General features: G+C 40.2%; 1 protein-coding gene across 1 annotated transcript in view; it reads left to right on the plus strand.

Moving 5' to 3' along the window:
* The window catches only part of LOC117665248 (receptor-type tyrosine-protein phosphatase eta), a 104,594-nt gene that overhangs the window by 44,254 nt on the left and 33,529 nt on the right, over positions 1–26,811 (plus strand). Inside the window, exon 2 of the mRNA XM_060687725.2 lies at positions 25,449–25,467. Coding sequence (XP_060543708.2) covers positions 25,449–25,467 — 19 coding nt within the window. The remainder of the gene's footprint in view (positions 1–25,448; positions 25,468–26,811) is intronic.

Consider the following 26,811-nt stretch of genomic DNA (forward strand, 5'->3'; position numbering starts at 1 on the left):
TGAAAGCAAGCCTATAGTCTAATCAACGATTAAGTCATTTTGCCTTATATTTGTGGCTCTGAATGTATTCGCTGCAGGATACAATACTGATGTAAGCCAAAAGTTATTTTTATCATATTTTTGAAAGTTCTGTTTTTCTTTACATCTCAGAATAGGAAAGTAAGATGTTTGGGTCTGTTAACATCTGTTAATTTTCATAATATATAACCCAGTACATCAATATACATTTCTTCAGTCTGAGGAAGTTTCAGAAGTAAAGCAGAGCGATAGAGGGACAATCTATTTATCTGGGCTACTTTTGTATGCAGTTTAAGGCTACACAATTTGCCCTGCACACTAGCCAAAGTTTGGCTTTGTTCTTTATTTCTAGGGATTCCTGAAATAAAAATAAGATGAAAAAGTCAAAGAAAGAAATTGCAGTTTGAATTGCAAGCCCATCAAAATAACACTAAAGCAGAGAAGGTTCAGCTTCAAATTGTTTTCAAATGAACTGCCATTAAAGTAATGTTTACATAAGGAGGGACCATATATAAGCAAACCTACTTTTTTAAAAACTTGTGCGGTGCTGGAATAATTTCACAGGAACGGAAGTACAGTATTTTTATGTGGTTAAAAAGAACCACTCACAATTTCCAGCACATTGCAAATTCACTGAATTTCACAATTCTGTCTAATAGAAATAGAGAACATAAGGAAATAAAAAGAAATCCCAAATGTAAATTGGATTGCAGCGAGAAGACGAATCTCACTTCTGGCAGAATTAAGTGTTCTGACCCTTTCATGAACTCTAAATAGTCAGCTCATAATTTCACAAAGCATTTGAAATGGAAAGCATGTTGCATGATGTTAAGAATCTGAGCCTCTCTATCATTTTGTTTTGTTAAGTAGCCAAAGAGTCGAAAAAGAAGATTTGTGTTTAAAAAAGTATCTTCTGTTGATTGTTATCTGATGGTGAATGTTTTCTACAGTGTATAAGTTGTCTGATACTATACTTGCACAGAAGGCATTATGCCTATATACATAATACACATTTGCACATTATTTAAATATTGTAATATGACTTAGGACTTATTACCAATATCAGAAACCTCAAGAAACATGAAAAGCTAGGCCATCTTTTAACACCTATGTCAGTCATCCCTTTACCAGTTTGGTCACCTTCATCCTCTCCAACTACTTTTTTATTGTAACTTGATGTGGGTATTATACTAACTCTAGCCTCCAGGTGAATGCCAAGGCTAAATAGAAAGCAAGAGGAAGATTATGGGGGAGATAATATTTTGTAGAAATTCTCCAATGGAAAACCCAGAAATAAGACAGAATCCAGAAATTGCAGTGCTGGGGACACTTATTTTGATCATAAATAGCTCAAACCGCTCAAACACAGTATTAGTAAACTATAGCCCAGTGATGGCTAACCTTTTTGCCATCGCGTGCCAGGAGAGGGGGGGGCAGGGGAGGGTCACGCACCGCTTGCCCACACCAATAATTTTATGCGCCCTGTCCTGCGCATGCGCGCGCAACCCCCCCCCCCCGGTTCCTGGCACGTGATGGCCTGGTAGGCCCGTTTTTCTTTCTTACCTGATTCCAGATCCTCTCTATTAATCTGTGGAGGGCAAAAACAGCCTTTTTCGCCCTCTGCAGATGCATAGAGAGGATCTGGAGCCAGGTAAGAAAGAAAAACGGGCCTCCCCCCACCCAGCCCTTCTGGAGGCAGGAAACAGCCTGTTTCCCTACTTCTGGTGGGCCCAGAAGACCTGAAAATCAGCTGGTCGGCACGCACATGCGTGCCAGAGCTCAGCTGGCATGCCCACTGATATGGCTACACGTGCCACCTGTGGCACGCGTGCCATAGGTTCACCATCACGACTATAGCCCATACTGAACAATGACACTGAATTTTTCAAGGCATTGGTAGCAAGCCCATTCTTACAAACAGGTACCTATCCAACTTGAAGCAGCTCCTCACAAGCAGCAAGAAACAACAGGACAATAATGCAAACTTGGGTATCAGATATTTACTTTGTCCCTAACCCATTAGCATCATCATAGGCCTGGAAGAGCATATGAAGGTACCTCTAATGGGATATATCCCATCATCTGCCAGCAACACTCCTTTGGACAGACAGACATACTTTGTACAAAAGAATTTTAATGGGCACAAATCTGAAATCAGGACTCAAAACAAGGGGAAAAAAATAATATCAGAGTATTTCAGTCTCCCAGGATATTTTATGGCAGACCTCAAAGTTACTGTTTTGGGAGGAAAATGTGACTTTAACACCACTGAGAGAGAGATTGTTGTGAATTCACATACATCAAAAGGTTTCAGGCAATCTCAAAAGATCTGAACATAAACAATGAGTTTTAACACATTACAATTGTTAATTGTTAAGGTGCTTGAGATGTGTCTCACATTTTATCTGCACTACCAATCTATATTTCCTTTCATTCCCACTTGCCTCACCTCAAATTAAACCTTACACAGCTCTAATGATGCTTTGCATCTGATGAAGTGAGCTGCACTCACAGAAGGGGCGTTGGTCTTACCTGACACGCCTCTTCTCAGTGCGCTGCGGGAGAAGCTTATGCCTTCTTATAAAATTTGTTAGTGAGCAAATGTGCTACCAAGTCTCCTCCGGATTTGACCACTGTAAACTGACATGCCTCTCCCTTTACAATATATACTACGAAAATTGTGACATTAATTTTTCCAGAATAAAACTTCTGTGTGCAAGTATGGAGAATTTTAATACATCTCATGATAATGCATGCATAGGTCTGACTGGCCATAGAAAAAGTTTATTTCTGATTTTCAGAAGCAGCCCTGGCACTTTATACAGATATTATACAATGTCTCTATAAAGAGCTAACATAAGTTAAGAGGGTGTGTGTATGTGTGTTTGTGTAAAATAGCACAATTGTAGATGTTCTGGCTCATTAGGATAAATGAAAGTACCTAGCTGGCTACATTATGGTCTGAAAAATCAGAAGAATGAAAAATTTGGGAAGTGATAAGTAGCAAATAATGTGAGGAAAAAAAACCCCAATCTTTTAAAAAATTGAGTACAGGTAATGAACTGAATATTGTGACAGAATCAGTGGCTAAAAATAACAAATTGTTAATAGAAATGAGTCATCCAAGAAACAATTTAGTCTAAAGTATGGCTTGGCTATTCTCCTCTCTCACGTAACCCAGCACAGTCATCTCTTGGCCAAATAATAAGCCCTATAGTACTTTCTCCCCTCTTTTTGGCAGCTGAAAATGAAGAAAGCTACTAGTGGATGCATTTGAATGAAAACATTTCTGTTGAAAAGCTGACTACGTAGTTAATCATCAGCTGTATATGCCAAGTACTTTTTAAAGGTATGTTGGAAGGTAAAAACCCCCAGCCAGGCCATATATCAACCCTCCCCCCCACTTTCCATTCATTCTGCAAGCAAAAATCTCTCTTGATCCACATGCAGTTATAAAAACAGATGAAACCTTTTTCATCCTATGTAAGCTGAAACTGACAAAGCTCAGCCAGCCGTACCTGGGAAACCTCCTACATCACAGTAGTGCTCCTTAACACCAGATCCTCAGAGCCAATCCCCCTCCCCCATAAAATTTCCACACAGAGTAGATTTACACATCTAAGATCAGCTCTACCCTCAGGGCAAGAAATAAACTTCCTCTCCAGACGTTACACATCCCCAGGGCAAGAAAGCCTCAATTTACACACTTCAGGATCAAAGCTCATTGTTACTATAAATATTACTAATCTTAGCTTTCTGTGCGGCCTACCTTTTAATTGATGTACTGTACATTGTGCTGTCAAAATACAATCTCTGCTCATAGATATGACATCACTGATCCCAAGCATCTTCCAACATTTTAAACTAATACATAATATACTAATGATAATATAATAATATATTCCTTACACCTATTTAAACATAGTATAATAACAGTAATTTTATACCGTATTCTTATACAATTATACATATCTATACCTACATATACATATATACAATTCACATACATATTTATCTATAATAATGTATATAATTCTAGTCTAACACTACACATTTGTTTCAGCTATCCTCCTTTTATCTAACCATTCATAGAATATCTATGTCCAATGTTTTTAATTTTGAACTACTAATAAAAAACTTTTTAAAAAAGAAAATACTGTGTTTCCCTGAAAATAACACCCTGTCTTATATTTTTTTGAACCCTGAAATAAGTGCTTGGCCTTATTGCCATGCACTCAAAAGCCCGATTGGGCTTATTATCAGGGGATGTCTTATTTTGGGGGAAACGGTATAATCTCTGCTCCAAGTGATTTGCTTTGTGTGTTCTATGGGGAACCAGGCTAGATTTGAACCAAGCACTTTGCTTCTAAAAGGTACAAAGAACATTACAGTATCCTCAACATTACATTTGCGGGCTCTGCCCATTGCAAATAATGCCAAACAGAGGTCATTATTATATAAGATGCTAAAAAATGCTATTTCTTACTTGATTAGAATAGATGGTGGATATGAGAAAGTTCCCACAAATGGCACAGAAAAAAAGTTGCAAAAAAGAGGAAGTTGCCAAGAACTACATATTTTCATTTTTTTTCTCACTGTTCCTGCTTTTCAGGCCTTAAAAATATTCTAGACAGGAAACCAAAACCATGAATACTAGCATTACCTATATTGTTGCAATAACAGAAACCTGAAAGCACTCCCCACCACCCTTTAATTTTTGAGAGAACCTGGAGAGATTCAAGAAACTGCTCTCCTCCCCTGGGAATATTATTATGCCTAAATTGCATTTCACACCAATTTATCTGTATTCTCAGTTGTTTTATGAAGCTTAAGCACTAAGAAATGAAGACAGGTAGTCTTCAACTTATGGCTACAATTGGGATGAGAAAGGACTTTACCTAGTTCTAAGGCAAATACATCAGTATATGAATCAGTATTAGAAAAGTTTAGGAAGTAGAGAATCTTGATTCAAAACAAAACTTTTGAACTTTCTCATAATTGAATTCCCCTGAAGAAAGTTGTTGTGATGAGCTTCAGTTATATCATGAATGGGAATGTAGTATCAAAAACTCTATTCATAGACACCAAAATGTAGTTAATGCTACTCAAAAATATTTCATGGAAGACACTTACTCTGGTTCTTAAGCACATCTACCATATAGTTACATAATGAAGTGAGAACCATCTTTCCCTTTGTAAAGCTGTGTACAAGTGAATAATACTGTATGTAGCAGGAAATTATTAAACAGAAAAAAATGTATTTGAAATATGATGCATTGTTGCTTCATTCTGCTTTACCAGTATGTCATATTTTATGTTTTAAACATATCTTCATTCAAAATCCAAGCAGTTACATAAAATCAATAATGAACATAATAACATTATTTAAAGAAACATACGAATACATCTAAGGAACATAAAGATAATTCTCAGGTATTAAAATGTTCTATATGTGTTGGTCAGCGATAATATTTTAAGCTAATAATGAAAAGAATTCAACATCATCTCCATTTGTAACTATATTTGGATGGAATTTGAGAGCATCTGAATAGAAAAGACCTTCATTAACAAGCAAACACAATGTGTACCGTAATTCTTTCACAGTTGATGCATTCTAGTTCTATGTAAATTAGTTTCTTGTGTTAGAAATCTAGTTTAACTGTGGACAAATTGGAACAGGGCTGGATTAGATCAAAGGTGAATCCAGCATTTAATTCCCATGGTGGCTGATCATTTCCTAGTGGTAGGCCCACAGAGATGTGACTAGTATATTAGCATGCTCTTGCTCTCTTGTTTCTTAGCAACTGATACAGTTATGTGAACTCTGATACAATCTAGAATTTTGTAGAAAATTCCACTGTTTACAGAGATTCCTTGTATTATTGTTATTTTTTGAATCTCCCATCATTCAGCTTGGACTGATGCCTGGAAAATTCCCTGTCCTAATGTTTTTTGGATGGGGGAGCTTTCTTAATACTTATATAATTTTATACACCGCTATTCATTCTTTCCTGTTTTTATTGTTGTTGTTGTTGTTATTTTAAAACTTCTCAGATGCTCTACCGTATCCTATGAAGACCATTGCTCCAGATCACTTTGGTTACTTTTATTCTGTATCTTTTCTGCTGTGTAAATACTCTATATGCAGTGTAGCAATAACATCTCTTTATAATTCTTCCAGATGGGATTGCAGCAAAACTCAGTGAAAGTCCAAATAAACAGTGTCTATTACATCCACCTTATCCACATAGTCGTTGATAGCTTCGAAGAATGGTACAAATATGTGAGAAAGGATTTATTTTGGGAGAGATCACATCTGTACATCTTCCTATTGCAAATGAATAAAATATTAATGTAATGTTGTTTAATTAAAAAAAACCTTTCAACATGGAAATTTAGGATGGCAAGGAGAAGTCTGAACTAGATTAGAAAAACTTTCTCCTTGGATTTCTAGGCAAATATACGTAGGGAGGTTTACTAATAGACTGGTCTGGAGTGGCTGGCTTGTCACCCTTGTTTCTAGATCATTGTCTGTAAACATACATTTTGCCTAATCTAATATCCACTGATTTTCTCAAATATCAACTGCTGGGGATTTAGCCACTAAAGGACATAGATTGCTAAACTAACTGAACCATTGGTCTGATTTTACAAGGACTTCCAAATGTCCTTTTGAATGGCAAACTAAATGGGATTGCATCCTTCTTTGTTTTACAAACTAGCAGGATATATAGGAGCTTGTATGAAAAAAAGAATCAACTTTCTAAAATACAGGTAGTCCTCGATTTACAACAGGTCACTTAGTTATAATGCCACTGAAAAAAAGTGACTCATGACCATTTTTCAGACTCGCGACCATTGCAGCATCCCCATGGTCACATGATTTACATTCAGCTGCTTGACATTCAGCTGACTCACATTTATGATGGTAGCAGTATCCCAGGGTCATGTGACCTCATTTTGCCACATTTTGACAAGCAAAGTCAATGGGGAAACCAGGTTCATTTCACAACTGGATTACTAATTTAACAACTGCAGTGATTCCCTTAATAAATGTGGCAAGAAAAGTTGTAAAATGGGGCAAAACTCACTTAACAAATTTCTCACTTAGCAACATAAATTTTGGGCTCAATTATGGTCGTAAGTTGAGGACTATATTTCATAAGATTTATATTAATAATATAATAAGGATTTTTTTCCTCTTTGTAGAATCAGCTGTTTACATTATTCCAGTTTTCCCTGAAACAGTGATGAAGTGTACTAACCTATCATATATTAGACCTAATTTAGCATGTAATGTTGCACTTTTAGAAATCCTTAGGAACCCCTACCCCTATTAAAAGAGAGGGGGTATGACCCCTCCTGCTATAATTTCTAGACACTCTCTGTAGAATATCGGTTGTACTTAATGCATTGAATCATAAATTATTCTTGGTTCAACACATCTGGAACACATGAGATTGAAGAAAAAGGTAGTCTGAAACAACGAGGGATAATAAAATTTTACAGGAAGTCAATAGTCAGTGGGAATGATGTCTGTCAGGCATTATGGACCGAAAACAGTTTGGATAGTTTTTGTCTAGAAAATACATAGTTGTCATATGGCATCAATGAAGAGATGCCCTTGATTGAGAAGAATTGGGTGATAATTGGGTTCTGTTTGGCTGCCTTGTAGCACTGTCAGTGTCACATGGTTACTCTTTGAGAAGGGAAAGGTTTGAAAAAAATGATTAAAATCATTTTGTTATATGAACTAGATAGTTATTATGGTAGATCTAAAAATAAATTAGACCACAGGTAGTCCTAGGGTTACAATGGCAGTTGAGACCGGGATTACTATCACTAAGCAATGCTTATTGCTTATTTAAGCAATGCTTAAGGTATGACACCATGTGACTGCATTATTTACGACAGCAATCTCAGGCAGTCCCAGTTGTCATTGTAGCCCCAGGACTGCATGGGTTGTTAAGCAGGAAGAGGCAGGAATCTCAGATATGGGGTGGAGTGACATAGGGAGATGGGGGAAGCCAGGCTGCGCATGAGTCAGGGGAAGGCCGGCAGAAGCTGCATGCAAGTGAGGGATACTACAGTGGAGAGAAAAGATGGGACCAACTTACCAGAGTGACTTGTGATCCCTGCTGGCATCTCCATTGACTTTGTTTATGGGAAACTGGCAGGGAAGACTGCAAATTGTAATTGTGTGACTGCAACTTCCTGCGACAGAGCTGCAAGCCGGACACCTGAGCCCACAGATCAAGATTATGTGAACATTGGGGTGCTGCAATTTTACTTTGAAAACTGATTGTACTACCATTTTTTTCAGCACCATCATATATTTGAACAGTTGCTGAATGAATGGATGTAAGCCAAGGACTATCTGTAAATCTCTTACCAATAGCAGCCTTACAAATCACTTTTTCTTCACAAGACCTAATGGGAACTAAGAATGGTTAGAGTTGTCTTCGCATAACTTGGCATCCTCCTGAAATGATGTGCTACAATCTACTTTTTATTATTAATAAAAATAAAATTTGTACATCGTCTGACTTCCAGTAACCGTGGCAAGGCTAGCTGGTGATATTAAAATTTTTAGTCTAGCATACTTGGAGTGTACTGATTTAAGGAACGCTAAATTATAATGTACTTTAACTTTGTAACCCTAAAAGTATTGTCATATGTTTTTTGGTATAAATTGGTTAGTTGATGGTTTTTAATAAAGTAGATACTTTCTTCTTTAAGAAGAAATTCAGGACAAGACAAAAAAAATACTTCTCTGTCTTTTATGGCAGAAACCACAATAATAGAACAAAATGAAAAGTAATAAGAAACGTATTCCACAATTTCCACAAAAAAATCTTTTTTTTTTGTTTTGATGTTTTTTACTAGTTGTTAAAGGACAAAGCAGAGTGGTGCTTAAAAGTTTGTGAACCTTTTTGAATTTTCAATATTTCTGCATAAATATGATCTAAAAACATTATCTGTTCTTCACACAAGTTGCAAAACTAGATAAAAAGAATTCAATAAAATGAAACAAAAATATTATACTTGTTCATTGATTTGTTGAGGAAATGATCCAAGGCTACATTTTTGGTGGTAAATGTATGTCAACCTTTGCTTTCAGTAACTGGTATGTTCCCCTTGGGCAGTAATAGCTGCAACTTATACATTTCCAATAATTGTGGATCACAATTCTGCATATTGGCTTGGAGGAATTTTAGCCCATTCCTCCTTGCCAAACAGCTGCAACTCAGGGGTGTTGGCTGGCTTCCTCTCATGAACTGCCTTTTTGGGTCCTTCGACATCATGTCTAAAGGGTTATTTAACATCAGGACTTCAATTTGTCCATTCCAAAACATTAACTTTCTTCTGCTTCAACTTTCTTTGGTTGTTAGATTTGTGTGCTTTGGGTTCTTGTCTTGATGTATGATCTATTTTCTCTTCAGCTTCAGTTCATTGACAGATACCCTGACATTTTCCTGTAGAATTTGCTAGTTCAGTTCAGAATTCATAGTTTCATCAATGATAGTAAGCTTTTTCAGATCAGAGGCAACAAGGCAAGCCAAAACCACAATAAAGAGCCTTGGTGGTGCAGCGGACTAAAGTGCTGTTAAGTAGCACTTAGCTGCCAGCTGCCTGCAATCACTGCTAGTTCAAATCTCACCAGGCTCAAGGTTGACTCAGCCTTCCATCCTTCCGAGGTAGGTAAAATGAGGACCCAGATTGTGGGGGCAGTAAGCTGAATTTGTATATAAAAGAACACCGTTCAGGGGGGGCTGAAAGCCCTACTAAGCAGGTATATACAAAAGTATGAAGGCTATTGCTTAACACATTGTAAGCCGCCCTGAGTCTCCAGAGAAGGGCGGCATATAAATCGAACCAATAAATAAATAAATAAATGTTTCACAGGTGGGATATGATTCTTATGTTGGGAATGCAGTTTTTGCCTTTCACCAAACATAATGCTTTTCTTTCAGGCGAAATGTCTATGGAGATTCTCAGTCATCCAGGTCATAGCTGTCCCAAAGGTGCTTTTTTCAAAAGGCTGCAATGTTCTTTTTGGAAAATAGTGGTTTTCTCCTTGCAACCCTGCTATGCACACTATTTTTCAGTATACTCCCAATTATGATCTCACGAACATTGACATTCCCAATGTAAGAGAGACCTTTAGCTCCATTGATGAACTTAAGTTCCTCCTGGAGTTCTTTGAGACCTCCCAGAGAATTACATGTTTTGTTCTTGGCAAGATCTTGGTTGGCTGATGATTCCTGGAGAGGATAACAATTGTGTTGAATTGCCTCCATTTGTATACAAACTGCTTAATAGTGAACTCCCTGGAAATAGTTTGATGGCCTTTTCCAGCCTAGTGAGCATCAACAATTGTTTTTGAGAGGTCCTCAGAAATCTCCTTTGTTTTGTGCCATAGCACACTTCTATATAGATGTATTGCAAAGATCAGACTTTGATAGAATTCTGTTCTTTAAAAGAGGCAAGATCTTCTACATTCATGCCTGATTATCATGCCATTGATTGAAACACCTGACTCTAATTTTCCCTTCCAATAAACTGACAAATCTTAGAGGTTAGCATATTTTTGGGACATACAAATAAAATAGCTTTTGACCATTTTCTGCAATAATAAATGAACAAGTAAAACCTCTGTGACTCACTTATTTAATTGGATTATTTCTATCTAGTTTTAAGACTTGTAGGGAGAAGAGAACATTTTAAATAATACTTATGCAGAAATATTAAAAATCCAAAAGGGTTCACAAATCACTGTACATGTAGATGGGATTGATTGCTTACATATACTGAGAAATATGTATTTCTCAATGAAGTTTCTATACATGCTTTAAACAGTTATTTGTGTGGGAGGTGAAAACAGTCATAACATAGTTAGGCATAACATTCTAGGCAGTGAAATAACAAATTGCTGCAGATATCTGCAGCGACTGTAGGCATAATGGAGACTCTTCAGATTTTTCAGATAGGTAAGAGACTATCTGGAGACTAAATCATATGAAGAATGGTTACAGGAACTGGGCATGGCTAGTCTAGTGAAGAGAAGGACCAGGGGAGACATGATAGCAGTGTTCCAATATTTGAGGGGCTGCCACAGAGAAGAGGGGGTCAAGCTGTTTTCCAAAGCACCTGAAGACCAGACAAGGAATAATGGATGGAAATTAACAAGGAGAAATTCAACCTAGAAATGAGGAACTTTCTGACAGTGAGAACAATCAACCAATGGAACAGCTTGCCTTCAGAAGTTGTGGGAGCTTCATCACTTGAGACTTTCAAGAAAAGATTGGACTGCCATTTGTCAGAAATGGTATAGGGTCTCCTGCTTGAGTGGGGGTTGGACTAGATGACCTATAAGGTCCCTTCCAACTTTGTTAATCTGTATCTAATCTGTAAAATAAATTAGTATTTCTTAGGAATATTGTCATAGATATTGCTCACTTTTGACCATGAGAACTTAGTAGAAAAAGAATTACCCGGGTTTTCTCTGAAAATAAGACCCTGTCTTATAATTTTTTGAACCCAGAAATAAGTGCTTTGCCTTATTTTCGGGGAGGTCTTATTATTTTGGGATGCGTGGAAGAAACCAGAGGAAATGATGGGGACTGGCTGCCCATGCATTTAAATATTTTCAGGGAGAGCTTATTTTCAGGGGGGGCTTATTTTAGCGCATGCGCTCAAAAGCCCGATTGGGCTTATTATCAGGGGATGGCTTATTTTCAGGGAAACAGGGTAGATACATCTAATGCATTTTACAATCTCTGAGTTGTGTAGGTCACTATGGCATGAGGCTGTGAGTTTTACATCTTGATACCAGAAACCCAAAAAAATTTTGAATTAGCAAATAAATCACTGAAATAGTTACTGTATAAACTGAGCAAAGAAATATTACAATTGCAAAAAGGAAAAAATAACAACAGAAATATATGGAAATGCAAAATATATTTATGAAATATTATGGAAAATTATACAATGGTGAGGAGATTTAAAAAAAAAAAGATGAACATTTAGAGTAGAAAGTGCCTACATTAATAGAACAACAAAAGCAGATGGACCTATAGCAGTAAGAGAAATAATGGATGCAATAAAAATAATAGGAAAAGCTCCAGACCCTGGTGGACTATATACTACAAATATTTTAACAATAATTTGACACTGTCCTTACAAATAGTAATGGACTCTGTTTTTTCAGAGTCTTGGAAAGCAGCAAATACTGCTTTAATACACAAAGAAGTTCAAAACCCAACTTTACTAAAAATTTACCATCCAATATCAATATTAAACAATGACTATAAAATACAGCAATTTTAGCAGAAAGCATAAAAGCTGTTATGAAATATTATATGAAAAGCAGTGTGAATTTTTACTCAAAAGACAACTGAGAGACAATACATATAGTAATTGGGACAAGAATTACAAAATCTTAATTACAGCAATCTGTTGAGAACCCTTTCCTTTTGTTAACCAAATCCCACCAGTTGTTAGGCAAAGATCTATCCTGATCCAAGCCTTTCTTGATTTGATCCCTCCCAGCCCCAAGCCCCTCAGTAAGCTAAGAGCCGGCCTCCTGTGCCTCCTCTTGAATTCCCCCACCTGTATACCTCATCTACCAACATTTCTGCCATTTTGGCCCACTCATTTTAAGATTAGTTATTAGGAATAATCGTGTACTGTAAGTAGTTTAGTAAATAATAAGAATGAGGCGCAGGTGTGCAGGTTTAGAAAAATATCCATATCCCTCTGAGGATTATGTGAAATTATGGTTCACACAGTATTGTTTGCTATATTTAAACTATATTGGGGAGTGAATTAGTTTGCCCATGAGCAAATAAACAGTGATTATTTTTTCTTCTTCCATAGTTTGTTCTGGATACAGCTCACATTTGCTGCTGACACGTAAACCAACATTTTTTCTGAAAAATTTTCAAGATTGAATCTGGGTTGGTCACCGGGATCCACTGACCAACCCAGATTCAGTCTTGCAACATTATCCTGGGACTCGTACATTTGCCTTCATTCGTAATAATTTTCTTTCAGTGGACATTTCAGAGATGCGTCATAGCTTTTTCCTGCATATTCTAGACTAATTCTAAATTTATGGTTCCTGAACTTTGCTCACTGAGCAAATTTTATTATACTTCGGTTATGATTTGTATTCTCAGACACATGAAAGTGCTGACTCTTTTTTTGTGCCATTCCTCCAGTATTCTGGTACACCTGCTAATAGAAATCTTACTTTGTATGTTGGATCAAGGTGGACTCACTGATTTGAGGGAGAGAACTAAATATGAGGATCATTTACTTCTCCACTGCTTCTTAAGAAATTTCATATGTTTATTTGTCCAGTAGGCCGATCGTTTTTTCCATGGGACAATTAGCACACATTTTCGCTTTGTAAAATGTGCATATGGCAAATGACTAGGCAACCAGTAATCCAGGTAACGTTGTCATAAGGATTAAAGAAGATCCTTCAGTGAGATTGCTCTATAGCGCGACCCGGGGGTCCATTAACTGAGGCGAGACCAGGTTAAGTCAAACAGGAACTCTTTATTGCTAACAACAGCTGTAGAGGTTTGAGAGAAACAGAACAGAGAACAAGGAGTTTGACAGCTATTTATACTGTAGCTGTCAAACTAAGCAACCAATAGGAGGGCAACATTCTCCCGCCGGCAAGTCCATGCGTCCTAGCCAATCAGGGACGCCCGTCGTAAGTCGAGGACTTAAGAGAGATTGTGCCTTGCCACATAACATTTTATTCCATATATTTCTGGGTAATTGAAGGGGAACTTCCAATCTAATATGAATCATCATACGCTGATGATTTTTTGCAAAGCTTTCAGGGGATTTCCTCTTCTTTTCTTGCTTCTTTGACTTTTTACAGTGTCTCTTTCTCCCTTCAAATTATCCTGTAGAGCTTCTGGATTTTCTTTTCAACTCTATAGGCATATAGTTGCATCCTTACTTTTCAACATTTATAGCTTGAATTTCCATATATTCTAAATTCTTAAGAAACATTTCTATAAATAAAGCTATAGCTATAAAACCACTTAGGCTTTGTTTCCTTTCTAAGACAATGAACCTCCTTTTCTCATATCTCTAAATATTGGTTTAAAACATGTATGGAGGTTGATTTTCCTCCTTTTAAAATTTGGGAGCTAGTGGATCCTTGTTGCTGACAGGAAATAGTCTCATTTCTTCATGGTTTTTTTAAATATGTCAGCTGAGCTTAAAAAAGTATTGAATTAAGAACTGTTTCACAAAGTGAGTTAAATCATATTCCATGTCAAATAGGGGTAGTCCTCAACTCATGACCACAATTGGAATCAGAATTTCCAAGGCTAAGCAAGGCGATTTTTAAGTGAGTCTTTCCCGATCTTGTGATCTTTTTTGCCATGGTTGTTAAGAGAATCACTACAATTTTAAATGAAACCCGTGGCTAAGTGAATCCAGCTTCCCCCCCCCCCATTGACCTTGAAGCCAGCTGGGAAGGTCACAGATGGTGAACACATGACCCTAGGATGCTGAAACCAACATAAATATATACCTGTTTTCAAGTGCCCAAATTTTGATCACATTACCTTGACGGGGCGCTGCAATAGTTTGTAAGTGCGAAGATTAAAAAGCATGCGTTGCTTTTTTCGGTGCCATTGAAATTTTGATCGCTCCCTAAACAAATAGTTGTAAATTGAGAACTACCTGTACTTCAGTACATATCTGCATTTTCAGAGACTCAAGAAACTCCTGAGATAAGCTGAAAAGCTATGTAACTATTAAGTCACATTTATTTGTAAAATTTATATCCCATTTTTTAAAGTATTTAGAAGGTCAAAAACAACATATCCTGAAATAAGATGTTTTAGTTACTTGTACAGTTATGGAGCTGTATTCATCAAGAATGCTTGTTGGGTACATAATGCTCATTTTTAGGTACAGACATATGGATATGTTAAAACATATTTCCACTTTTTAACTAAGATACTAAGTAGTATCTCTGTATCTAAGAATCAGAAAATAGCATATGATTGACCAGCTAGAAGGATACAAAGGATAACTTTCCAGATGAAATTGCAAAATTCTTTTAGTTTATGGTGAGATGGGGATCTCACTGACATATAATTGGTACTTTTATTTCAGGTTTTACTGGCTTTACTTCATTATTCCAACCTCTTAGGGTGCACCTTTTTATGTAGTGAAAAAGATAATAGACCTAACGTAAACACAACTTTTAACAATAGGATTTGTGATAAATTTATAAAACATACACAAATGTCTATTTTGTTAATATACATTAACATTTAAATGTCACAAAAATTTTAAAATAAAGAATTGCTGTATAACCTATCAATATATAAAATATAGCCTACTTAAAATGATAAACTAAAATAACTAAACTAAAATAACTAAAAAGGTAGAATTAAATTAAATTTCATAACCACAGCACAAATCAGCTATTTTTAAAATATATAGAAAGATTTAGTTTAAGATTTTTCAAAAAGAGAGAATTACCACTGAATCAAATTTATCTCGCTGCACTTGGTTTTACCTCCATAGTCAGAAAGTGCTTATTTCCATATTTCATTCTAAAGCACCTTTACAAAACGCCTCCTTTATCTTACCGTGTTTCCCCCCTTTTGACCCCCCCAAATAAGGACTTGGCCTTATTATCGGGGGGGGTCTTATTATTTTGGGGGTGCAGGAGGCGGTGAGCGTGGGACCGGATGTCCTGTCGCTGCTGTCGCCTACCCTCCCTCTTCTTCGTGCCAGCCGAGCAGCCCAACACGTCCCACCCCACCCCACCCCAATGGCGACAGCTGCTTCCCTTCCCCGCCATCTCTTTATCGAGAGGGGTGGCAGGTGGGGCGGGGAAGAAGCGAGATGCGTGGAGTGAGATGTGGCTCCCCTCCTCTTCTCCCCCCCCTCACCGGGCATGACAGGGCTCCTGCCCCTCAAACTCGCAAGAAGGTTTTCTTTTACAGCGTGTTTCCCTGCACACAACGGCAAAGAAAGCAATGGAGCTTGAAAGTTAAGACCTGCATTCCGCTTCTTGCCTGCCCTACTTGCCACCCCCAAATTGCTTCCCTAAAGGGTCTGGGTGACTAAGCAAAGGTCAGGAGCCCTGCCCGGTGAGGAGGGGGAAAAGAGACGGCAAGGAGAGCCACATCTCGCTCCACGTGTCTTGCTTCTCACTGCCCCACCTGCCATCTCTCTCGTTAAAGAGGCAGTGGGGAAGGAAGCAGCCAGGCTGCTGTTGCCATTGGGGTGGGGTGGGATGTTTTGGGCTGCTCGGCCAGCAGGAAGAACAGGGAGGGGAGGGCATGTCCCCCCCTTCCCCTCCCTCCAACCTCACCTTCTCAACTCATTTTGGTTGCACGGCAAGCAACCAGGGGAAATGGTGGGACCGGCTGTGCATGCATGTAAATAGTTGATGGGGGACTTATTTTGCGAGGGTGGCTTATATTATCGCATGCGCTGAAAAGCCTGATTGGGCTTATTATCCGGACATGTCTTATTTTCGGGGAAACACGGTAGGTTTTGCAGATTCTCAATAAGATAAACTTTTCATGTCCAAGCAGTATCATCTACAACTGCTTGGGGGGTGGGAGGGTGGGAGTTCCGGAGGAAATGGAGGGGGTCGAGCCTGTCCAGATTGTGTTTTTACCATCGGTACTGTGAGGGGGAGGGGTAGATATGGCGGGAGCAGGGGGCCATATCATGTTAAGGGAGCACGCACCCGCTGTCTCCATGCGGTAGCGTGCTCCGGCCCCCAAGGCTCCACTCGTTCTCCAGGTTGCACAGATCCTCAGGGCCCGGGCCTTCGGCTGATGTTGTGCAATGCCAGGTCCGCAGTAAATAAAGCCCCCCTCATTTGTGATCTTGTTCAGGAGGGGGGAGCGGACCTGGCAGGTATTACGGAGACCTGGTTGGGCCTGGAGGGAGGGGTCCCTCTGGTAGAAATGTGCCCACCAGGCTTCCACGCATTCCATCAACCGAGGTCTCAGGGGAGGGGCGGGGGAGTAGCGGTTATTATTAGAGAAGGTTTTAGGCCGAGGGAGACCACTGTTCCTCAGACGGCTGGTTGTGAGACCCTCCTTGTGAAGTGGGGTCATGGGGTTCAGATGGGTTTGCTGATCACGTACCTGGCTCCCTGCCACGTGGCAGCAGCCCTGCCCGAGCTACTCAACGTTATCGCCGCGGTGGCGGTTGATACCCCCAGACTTATGGTCATGGGGGATTTCAACCTGCCGTCCGTGGGTGAGACGTCTGAGGTGGCTCGGGAGTTCATGGCTTCCATGACGGCTATGGATCTGACCCAGCTAATTCATGGCCCTACGCACAAGGGGGGAAACACACTGGACCTGATTTTTGTCTCTGGACAGTGGCTGAGTGATCTCGAGATAGGGGACATAGTCATCGAGCCCTTGTCATGGTCGGATCACTCTCTCCTTCGCCTTGATCTTCGAACCGCTGCTCCCCGCCGCAGGGAGGCGGAACCGATAAGATGGTACCGCCCCAGGCGCCTGATGGAACCTGATAGGTTCCAGACGGAGCTTGGGCCAATGCCTGAGGTCCTGGCTCACGCCTCGACTGGAGACTTAGTGGCCGCCTGGGATAGGGCGGCCGCTGGAGCTCTGGATCGAGTCGTGCCTTTGCGGCCTCTGACCCGGCGCCGATCTCACCTGGCTCCTTGGTTTACTGAGGAGCTGAGGGAGATGAAGCGCCGGAAAAGACGCCTAGAGAGTAGTTGGAGGGCCAGTCGCACTGAATCTGACCGGACACTGGTAAGATCTCATATTAAGAATTACCTAGTGGCGATAAAAGCAGCGAAATGGACTCATCTTGCTGCTCTTATTGCGTCATCAGATAACCGCCCGGCCGCCCTGTTTAGGGTGACCCGCTCCCTGCTCCACCAGGAAGCGAGGGAGGACCCCTTGGAGGGGAGAGCCGAGGATTTTGTTCAGTATCTGTACGACAAAATCATTCAGATTCGGGAAGATCTGGACTCTGACTGGGTAGATCCAGTGGGGATGACGGAGGCAGGTCCTGAGAATGTTATCTGGGATGAGTTTGACTCTGTGACCCCTGAGGATGTGGACAGGATTCTGGGTAGACTGAATGCGACCACATGTTTGTTGGACCCGTGCCCCTCCTGGTTAGTGCTGGCTTCCCGGGAGGTGACGCGAGGCTGGCTCCAGGGGATTATAAATGCTTCATTGAGTGAGGGTGTCTTTCCCGCCACCTTGAAAGAGGCGGTGGTGAGACCTCTCCTCAAGAAGCCTTCCCTGGACCCGGCAATATTGGCTAATTATCGTCCAGTCTCCAACCTTCGCTTTGTTGCGAAGGTTGTTGAGAGTGTGGTGGCACGACAGTTTCCCCGGTACCTGGATGAAACGACGTATCTAGATCCGTTCCAGTCGGGCTTCAGGCCTGGGTACAGCACGGAAACGGCATTGGTCGCGTTGGTGGATGATCTCTGGAGGGCTCGGGACAGAGGTTGTTCCTCTATCCTGGTCCTATTAGATCTCTCAGCGGCTTTTGATACCATCGACCATGGTATCATGCTGCACCGGTTGGAAGGGTTGGGGGTGGGAGGCACCGTATTACGGTGGTTCTCCTCCTTTCTCTCCGACCGGTCGCAGTCTGTGTTGACAGGGGGGCAGAGGTCGACCCCGAGGCCCCTTATATGTGGGGTGCCACAAGGATCGGTCCTCTCGCCCCTTTTGTTCAACATTTATGTGAAGCCGTTGGGCGAGATCATCCGTGGTTTCGGGGTGGAGTACCATCAGTACGCTGACGACACCCAGCTGTACATCTCCACCCCAGACCACCCCAACGATGCCCTTGAAGTGATGTCCCGGTGCCTGGAGGCCGTACGGATCTGGATGGGGAGAAACAAGCTCAGACTCAACCCATCCAAGACCGAGTGGCTGTGGTTTCTGACATCCCGATATAGTCAGCTGGTGCCATCGCTGACTATTGGGGGCGAAGTATTGGCCCCCACGGAGAGGGCTCGCAACTTGGGTGTCCTCCTGGATTCACGGCTGTCTTTAGAAGAGCACTTGACGGCCGTGACCGGGAGGATTTTTCATCAGGTTCGCCTGATTCGCCAGTTGCGTCCCTTTCTGGATCGGGACTCGTTACGCACGGTCACTCATGCCCTCGTCACCTCCTGTTTGGACTATTGTAACGCTCTCTACATGGGGCTCCCCTTGAGGAGCACTCGGAGGCTCCAACTGGCGTAGAGTGCGGCCGCGCGGGTGGTGATGGGAGCGACGTGGCGCTCCCATGTAACGCCTCTCCTGCGCGAGCTGCACTGGCTCCCGGTGGTCTTCCGAGTGCGCTTCAAGGTTTTGGTCATCACCTTTAGAGCGCTCCATGGCTTAGGACCTGGTTATCTACGGGACCGCCTGCTACCACCAATAGCCTCCCACCGACCAGTACGCTCCCATAGAGAGGGGCTCCTCCGGGTGCCGTCGGCCAAACAATGTCGACTGGCGGCCCCCAGGGGGAGAGCCTTCTCTGTGGGGGCACCTACTATCTGGAACGAGCTCCCCCCCGAGATACAGAGGATTCCGGATCTGCGTACCTTCCGTCGCACGCTGAAGACGTTCCTATTGACCTAAACTTCTCCTCTTTTAAATGGGAATTTTAAATTTGGTTTTAAATTATTGGGGTTTTAAATATGGTTCAGCCAAATTTATCTAACTTGTTTTATTTCTATTTTAAATTTTGTATTTATATGTTTTATTTCATGGCTGTTCACCGCCCTGAGTCCTTCGGGAGTAGGGCGGTATACAAATTTAATAAAATGTAAAATGTAAAATGTAAATGTAACTGATGTCAGGTTTTTGTAAATTAAGACTACCTAAGATTAGATGGATAGCCATTAGGGTTAGTCCTTGATTTACAACCAACTGAGCCCAAAATTTCTATTGCTAAGCAAGATAGTTGTTAAGTGAGTTTTGCCCCATTTTTAAGCCACAGTTAAGTGAATCACAGCAGTTATTAAATTAGTCACATAAGGTCATCACCTGACCCCGAGATAGTGCAACCATCATAAATACATGCCAATTACCAAGTGTTTGAATATTGATCATGTGACCTTGGGTGTGTGCAATGGTTGTAAATGTGAAAAATTGTCATAAGTCACTTTTTCTAAGTGCTGTTGTAACTTTCAACAGTCACTAAATAAAAGGTGGTAAGTCGAGAACTACCTGTACTCTGCATTGCTTTAAAGACTACATTGCTTCAATAAAAGTCCTGAAATATCTTATGTTGACAGCAGTATGTATATTTGGTTATGGAGAGAAGAAAAAGCAGAGTAAGAATCAAGGGGAATCAATTAGAAGAAATATAGTTGGTGATTGCTTGTGTTGAAGCTTAGATATACACAAATTATCATGTTCTTTCATAAAGAAGCATTAAAACTTCCTTGTATAAATTAATAACTTACTAAATTCAGAAAAGATACCATAAACAAAGTAAGTTAATTGCATATTTAAATTGTATGTTATGCAATGAAAAGAATTACCACATAAAAGAGTTTTTTGGACAAAATGTTCTTCCGTTATAGTTTGGAAGATAACGTATCGCCTATGACAGCAGATAACTTTTTAAATCACTTTAAATGCTAGATGCTTGCAAATAGCAATAAAAATACTGTCTTGCAACACTCTTTTTAACTATTACGAGGTTATGGAAAGCTACTGTGGGAAAGAAGATATTGGGGACAAGGGAATTGTCCAATGAAAATACACAAATACAAAGCAGATTATCAGGCAATACTTTTGACTACTATAATATCAGACCTATTTTATCTCAGGTCCATACCCTTTCTGTTGATTTCCCCCCTTCCACCCCCCCAATTAATTTACCAGTGCAGCCTAGATAGGTTTGAAACTCTTTCCTTATTAATCCAGTCTCTGGAGGTAGAAGGCACATTTTGTAGAGGAGGCAGCCATTCTTAGAAATGACAGTGAGTTCACAGTCACCTTACCCTTCCACCCACAAGTCAGAGGTGACATTGTTTTAAAGTCACTGAAGACTTCTAGTAGGAGTAACCGGAAAAGTACACTGTGGCTGTGTCCGTACAGCACAGTAAAATGAAATTCAGTGCAAGTTTTCTTCGTATATCTAATGCGCTGTGCCACAAATAAGCACATATTATGACTTACAATAAGGACTAATTTACACAACATGATGAAGTAAAAGGCTGACCTTACAGAACACACAGAACCACAAACTACCCAATCCAGTTTATCCAGGTTTAGTATACTGTGTAAATCCAGAATTTGCTCTCTCCCCCCCCCCCACATCTCTGTATTGTACTTTATATACAAAATACAGATAGTCTCGAGTTACGGTTGTAACGGAGCCTAGCCTGCACATTATGGTCACAAGTCATGATAGTTGTTCAGTGAAGTGCCCATATGATCATCTTGCATAATGGGCCCCCACACATGCTCTCCATTATACTAGTTAAGCAGAGCAAGGGTAGGAGAGACCCTTTGAGGCCTAATCAGACCCAGGATTGCCTGCCTCAGGCCTTCCAAAGCTTCCTCTACCCCGAGGCACTCCATGCCCTGCTTTTTGTCCCTTGTGATCCTTCCAGGCCTTGGGCTTTCTTCCCCATCTCTGGGCCCTGCAGACATTGGATTTGCTTCTCACTGGGCTGTGCAGAAGCTGCCCTGGGTGGCTGAATGGCTGTTTCGGGAGCAGGCTGCAATAGCCTCGCAGGGCCCTGTAGCCTCTGCCACTAACTTGAGGCTCCCTTGGGTGGCTGAGTGTTGAGTTGGGAGCAGGACAAAGGCCTGCAGGGACCTGGTGAGGTGGTATGGGCGAGGGAGATAGGCATGGAGGAGGAGTGCTGCAGCATCCCAGTGATTGGTGCAATGTCGAATGACCATAGGGGCACTACAGGAGTCATAACTTTGAAACCAGAGGATAAATAGCTTTGTGTATAGTGGAGTCCATCGTAAGTTCAAATTGTCACTAAGTGACTGGGCATAAGTCGAGGACTACCTGTATTAAAAGTGACTAATTAATAATTTAAAAAATGGTGCTAGAGGTATAGTTCCAGTGGTGGGTTTCACTTACCTTTGCTACCGGTTTGCTCACGCGCACTCACTATGCTCATGCGCATGCCTCTTCTGCGCATGCGCAGAAGCTTTTGCACGTGCGCAGAGCGTATTTGATGATGTTCGGGTGGGTGGGCAGAGCCTCCCGTTATCGCTACCGTTTGCCTGAACCAGGGCGAACCGGTAGCAACCCACCACTGCATAGTTCCTATCCTTTCAAATACAGTGATATTTAGGTCATAATAATTACATTGTTAATTGTTTCCGGGAAGCACAACAAACCATCTGACTAATGCTTAACCTTGGTTTTGGCCAGAAAGGGTAGCAAGTCAGCAAGGCAACCAATACCGACAAGTTTCTAGCTTGCACGTTGATTATCAAAAAAAGAGAATACCGGGATAAATTTTTTGTATCAAAATACATTGAGTAACAATTTCAATGAGTTTTCAAAGCAGTTGAGTACTGAGGTACCACTGTAAATCATCTTTAAGAGAGCAAAATACTGTGCAAAAGTCGGTATTTTAATTTAAAAACAACAAATCGGAAGAGCTATACAAAGATTTTAAAAAAAATCAACCTACCTGCAGTTTGCACTGACTTTTTCATTTATATAGACGAAAGTTGGATTTAACTTCCTGATATAGGCAAAACTAACCAGCTTCTTAGCTAAATCATTAGTTTATATCAGAAATCTGAAGGCTGATGAGAGCTGATAAGGAAGCATCTTGTTTGTTGATACATAAAATGTGAAATTTTTGGATTCCTGGCAAGTGATAGAGTTTATTACATTTACATTCTTCTATTTGTTCTTTTAAAATGAAAAGCCAAGATAAAAGCGGTAACTTAAATGAGTAAATCGGTGATTTCAAAATTCAAGCCATGTGTATGAGGGATTTTGGAGTTGGAGATAAGATTTAACTTTGCAATGTTTATGCAATAAATCCCAGAAGTTAATCAAAGTTGAATAAAATGCATTGCAGAAAAGGAAAGAAGGCAACCATGATCCTCTTTTAATGAAAGATAAATGTGTCAATACTAAGTTTTTTAATGTGTTTTCAGTGCATTTATGGTTTTATTCTGACCTCTTGTGGCGTTCTCTCAGTATTACATGAGATAATTCCCAGTGTCCTGTGTGCCTTATGAAATATGAATGATAGTATTAATATATTTGAATGTGCATTGATAGATGGATCATTCTCCTTAACACATTACCTCATGGAAGCAGGAATTAAATCGAATATGAAAGTAATTTTTCAACAGGAAATACAGATTGTAGAAAAGCAGATTAATTGGTGTTTTTAGAGACAATGTTCAGATAAGTTTAAGAATGTTGAATCCCTTATATAAGAAACTCCCAGACTTTCAATATTCTTGCAGAATCTATAATATTTCTGAGTTAGAATTTATCAGAAGTAGTAAAACTGCTGAACGCCCAATTTATATACAGTAAGACGAGAAATTACGGACTTTTAAAATGTATTTGCAGTACTTTGCTTAGCTTATAAACTCTGAGTTTCATTGTGAGGCCCTGAATGACCTTTGCATTCATGGACTTCAGGCTGGGCTGGGAATTGTAGGTGTCACTATACATAATTGTTAGGGGTGAAATGTAAAATGTGTTACTACTGGTTCTGTGGGCGTGGCTTGGTGGTGGGGGTGGTAGGGTAATGTGACTGGGTGGGCATGGCCAACTTTTTTTTTTTTTTAACTTTTCAAAGCATTTTTTCTTATGCTTTGAAAAGCCTCTGGCGATCTGGCAACTCAGTTGGAATCGTCAGAGACTTTTCAAAGCATTTTTTTTTACCACCTCTTGGCCAAGAGGTTGCAGAAAAAAATGCTTTGAAAAGCCTCTGAGGATCCCAGCTGAGCGGCATGATCATCAGAGGCTTTTTTTTTTTACTTTTAAAAGCATTTTTTTCGTCAGAAGAGGTTGTAGAAAAAATGCTTTTAAAAGTAAAAAAAAAAAGCCTCTGATGATCGTGCATCTCAGCTGGGCATGGGGGGGGGCGCAGGGATTTTTATTACCAGTTCTCCGAACCACCTGCCGCCATCGCTACCGGATCAGGCGATCTGGTCCGAACCGGGAGCATTTCATCCCTGATAATTGTGTATACTTAGTGTTATCTGGACCCAGACTATGCTTTATAAAGAAAGAGAAATGGAGAGCTATCTTCGCAGATCAGGGATGTCAAACTCAAGGCCTGCAGACTGGATCTGACCCACTGGGTGCTTAGATCTGGCCTGTGGGGCCGCCCTGGAAACAGTGAAACACTGGCCCGTGAGGCCTCTGCCAGTGAAAACGGAGTTAGTTTTAGTTTTCGCTGGCAGAGGGTTGCAGGAGGCCATCACAGCTAGAAATAGAGCTCGGCAGCCAGTTCTCACTGGCACATCACTCGGGCCACCACAGGCGCCCCCGACACGACTGACGTGATGCTGCCCATGCCCACCCGAGGTCAAACACAATCCTGATGAGGCCCTCAATGAAATTTACACCCCGGTTTAGATCATACAGAGACAAGTTTTGTGTTCAATGTAAATTGATTTCTAATACTAGAATTTATAGCTAATATGTATTCCTACCACTTGATTATCAGATGAAAGTTTTGTTTACAATACAAGTACTTCTCGTTTACTGACCACTTGTTCAGCAACTATTCAGTTACAATGGCCCTGAAAAAATGAGACTTATGACTGGTCCTTGAAGTTGCAGTGTACTCATAGTCACATGATTGCAATATATTGCACATATATTTACTATGGCTGCAGTGTCCCACAGCTGAGTGATCACCATTTGCAATGTTCCCTGGTGGCTTTTAACAAGCAAAGTCAATGAGAAAACCAGTAGAAAGTCACAAGTCACAGTTGTGTGACATCGCACTTAATGACCCCCACTTATTTGTTTAATAACCACAGCTGGAATTGATGTCATAAGTCAGGGCTGTCACATGACATCATGGTTAATGATCACACCGCTTCGCGACAGAGTTGCTGGTCCCTATTGCAGTCAGTAAGTGAGAATTATCTATATTGGATGGTTTCAATTAACACTATTCAGTAACGTTCAGCCATTTGATGGAATAGAATTAAATTTTACATTTGCAACTAATAATTTAACTGGGACATTTTTGACATTTGAGGACATTTAACTTTAAATGTCCCTCAAAGGGAAACAAATTTGAATCTGGATCAATATATTTTTAAATTTGACTGGTGTGTTAGAACTATAACATTGTTATAATATTGATACAGAGATATACAGTACAACTAGTACTAGTGTAATCCGTTGTATACAGATTCAAAATATTTTAACACTATGTATAATTTCTTGTTTTACAGGTAAAAGTCACTGCTGCATGTAAGTACTATGCTGTTATATATCTCACTTTCAGTATTATGCTTAAAAGTTTTCCCAGAATCAACACTGATGATTCTGTATTTGTATAAATACTTAAAACCACATACTTCTATAAAGAACCTAGGAAAGATCACGGTATTTAACCTATAATTTGAAATACACTGCTTTTCACCATAACAAGTTTATTGAATGTTGAAAGGGTAACATAATAAACTTCATATACAGAAGTAGATGGTGACCAGGCTTATATAGCATGCTAAGCTCTGATTAAGCATGTTTGTTAAAATAAATTAAATTTAAATTAAATAACTTTATTGTCATTGTACATGTATACACAGTATACCCATACAACGAAATTCACTTAACACCCAAAGACCAGGTCCAACACACATAACAATCCCCAAACACACTCCCACCCAGCACAATTTTCCACCCCTAAATCACCCAAACATCCACACGACAGACCAAGTAATACTGTCCAACAGTTTACTGATGGTGGCCCTTTAGTTCATTGTTGAGTGCAATTATAGCTCTGGGATAAAAACTATTCAGAAAACATGTGGTCTGAGTTTTAATTGTTCTGTATCTTCTGCCAGAAGGCAACAGTCCAAAAAGATTGTAAGCAGGATGGGAAGAGTCTCTGAGAATGTTATGCAACTTTCTCAAACAGCGAGATTTGAAGATGTCTTCCAGGGCTGGTATTACAGGTAGTTAATTACAGGTAGTCCTCACAACTGCAATTGAGCCCAAAATTTATGTTGCTAAGCAAGGCAGTTGTTAAGTGAGGTTTGCCCATTTTATAACCTTTCTTGCCGCAGTTGTTAAGTGCATCACTACATATTTGTTAAATTAGTAACACGGTGATTAAATGAATCTGGCTTCCCTATTGGCTTTGCCTGTCAGAAGGTCACAAAAGGTGATCCCATGATCATGGGACATTGCAGCTGTCATAAATATGAACCAATTGCCAAGCATCTGAATTTTGATCTCGTGACCATGGGGATACTGCAACAGTCATAAGTGTGAAAAACGGTCAAACTTCGAAGAGTCACTAAATAAGTGGTTGTAAGTCGAGAACTACTGTACAGTTGATTGGGTTCACACACAATAAATGTATGTGAATCTTGATACATTGGCTTTGTACTACCTAAGCCAGCCTTTTAATATCTGAAGCAGTGGGATATCTATGAGGGTGCAGCATACCCTGTTCACTCACTCTTTGCATTATATTCTTTGCAAATGGTCTAGTGAAGAATACATTAACAGTCCATCAGTACTATATGCCTCCTAATCTTAACAGCATCAACTCTTGTTCAATTCATGATATCTGGAGCTTGTATAAAT

The sequence above is a fragment of the Pantherophis guttatus genome, chromosome 1 (genome assembly GCF_059756535.1).
Source record: "Pantherophis guttatus breed Tessera chromosome 1, ASM5975653v1, whole genome shotgun sequence".
NCBI classification, from domain to species: Eukaryota; Metazoa; Chordata; class Lepidosauria; order Squamata; family Colubridae; genus Pantherophis; species Pantherophis guttatus.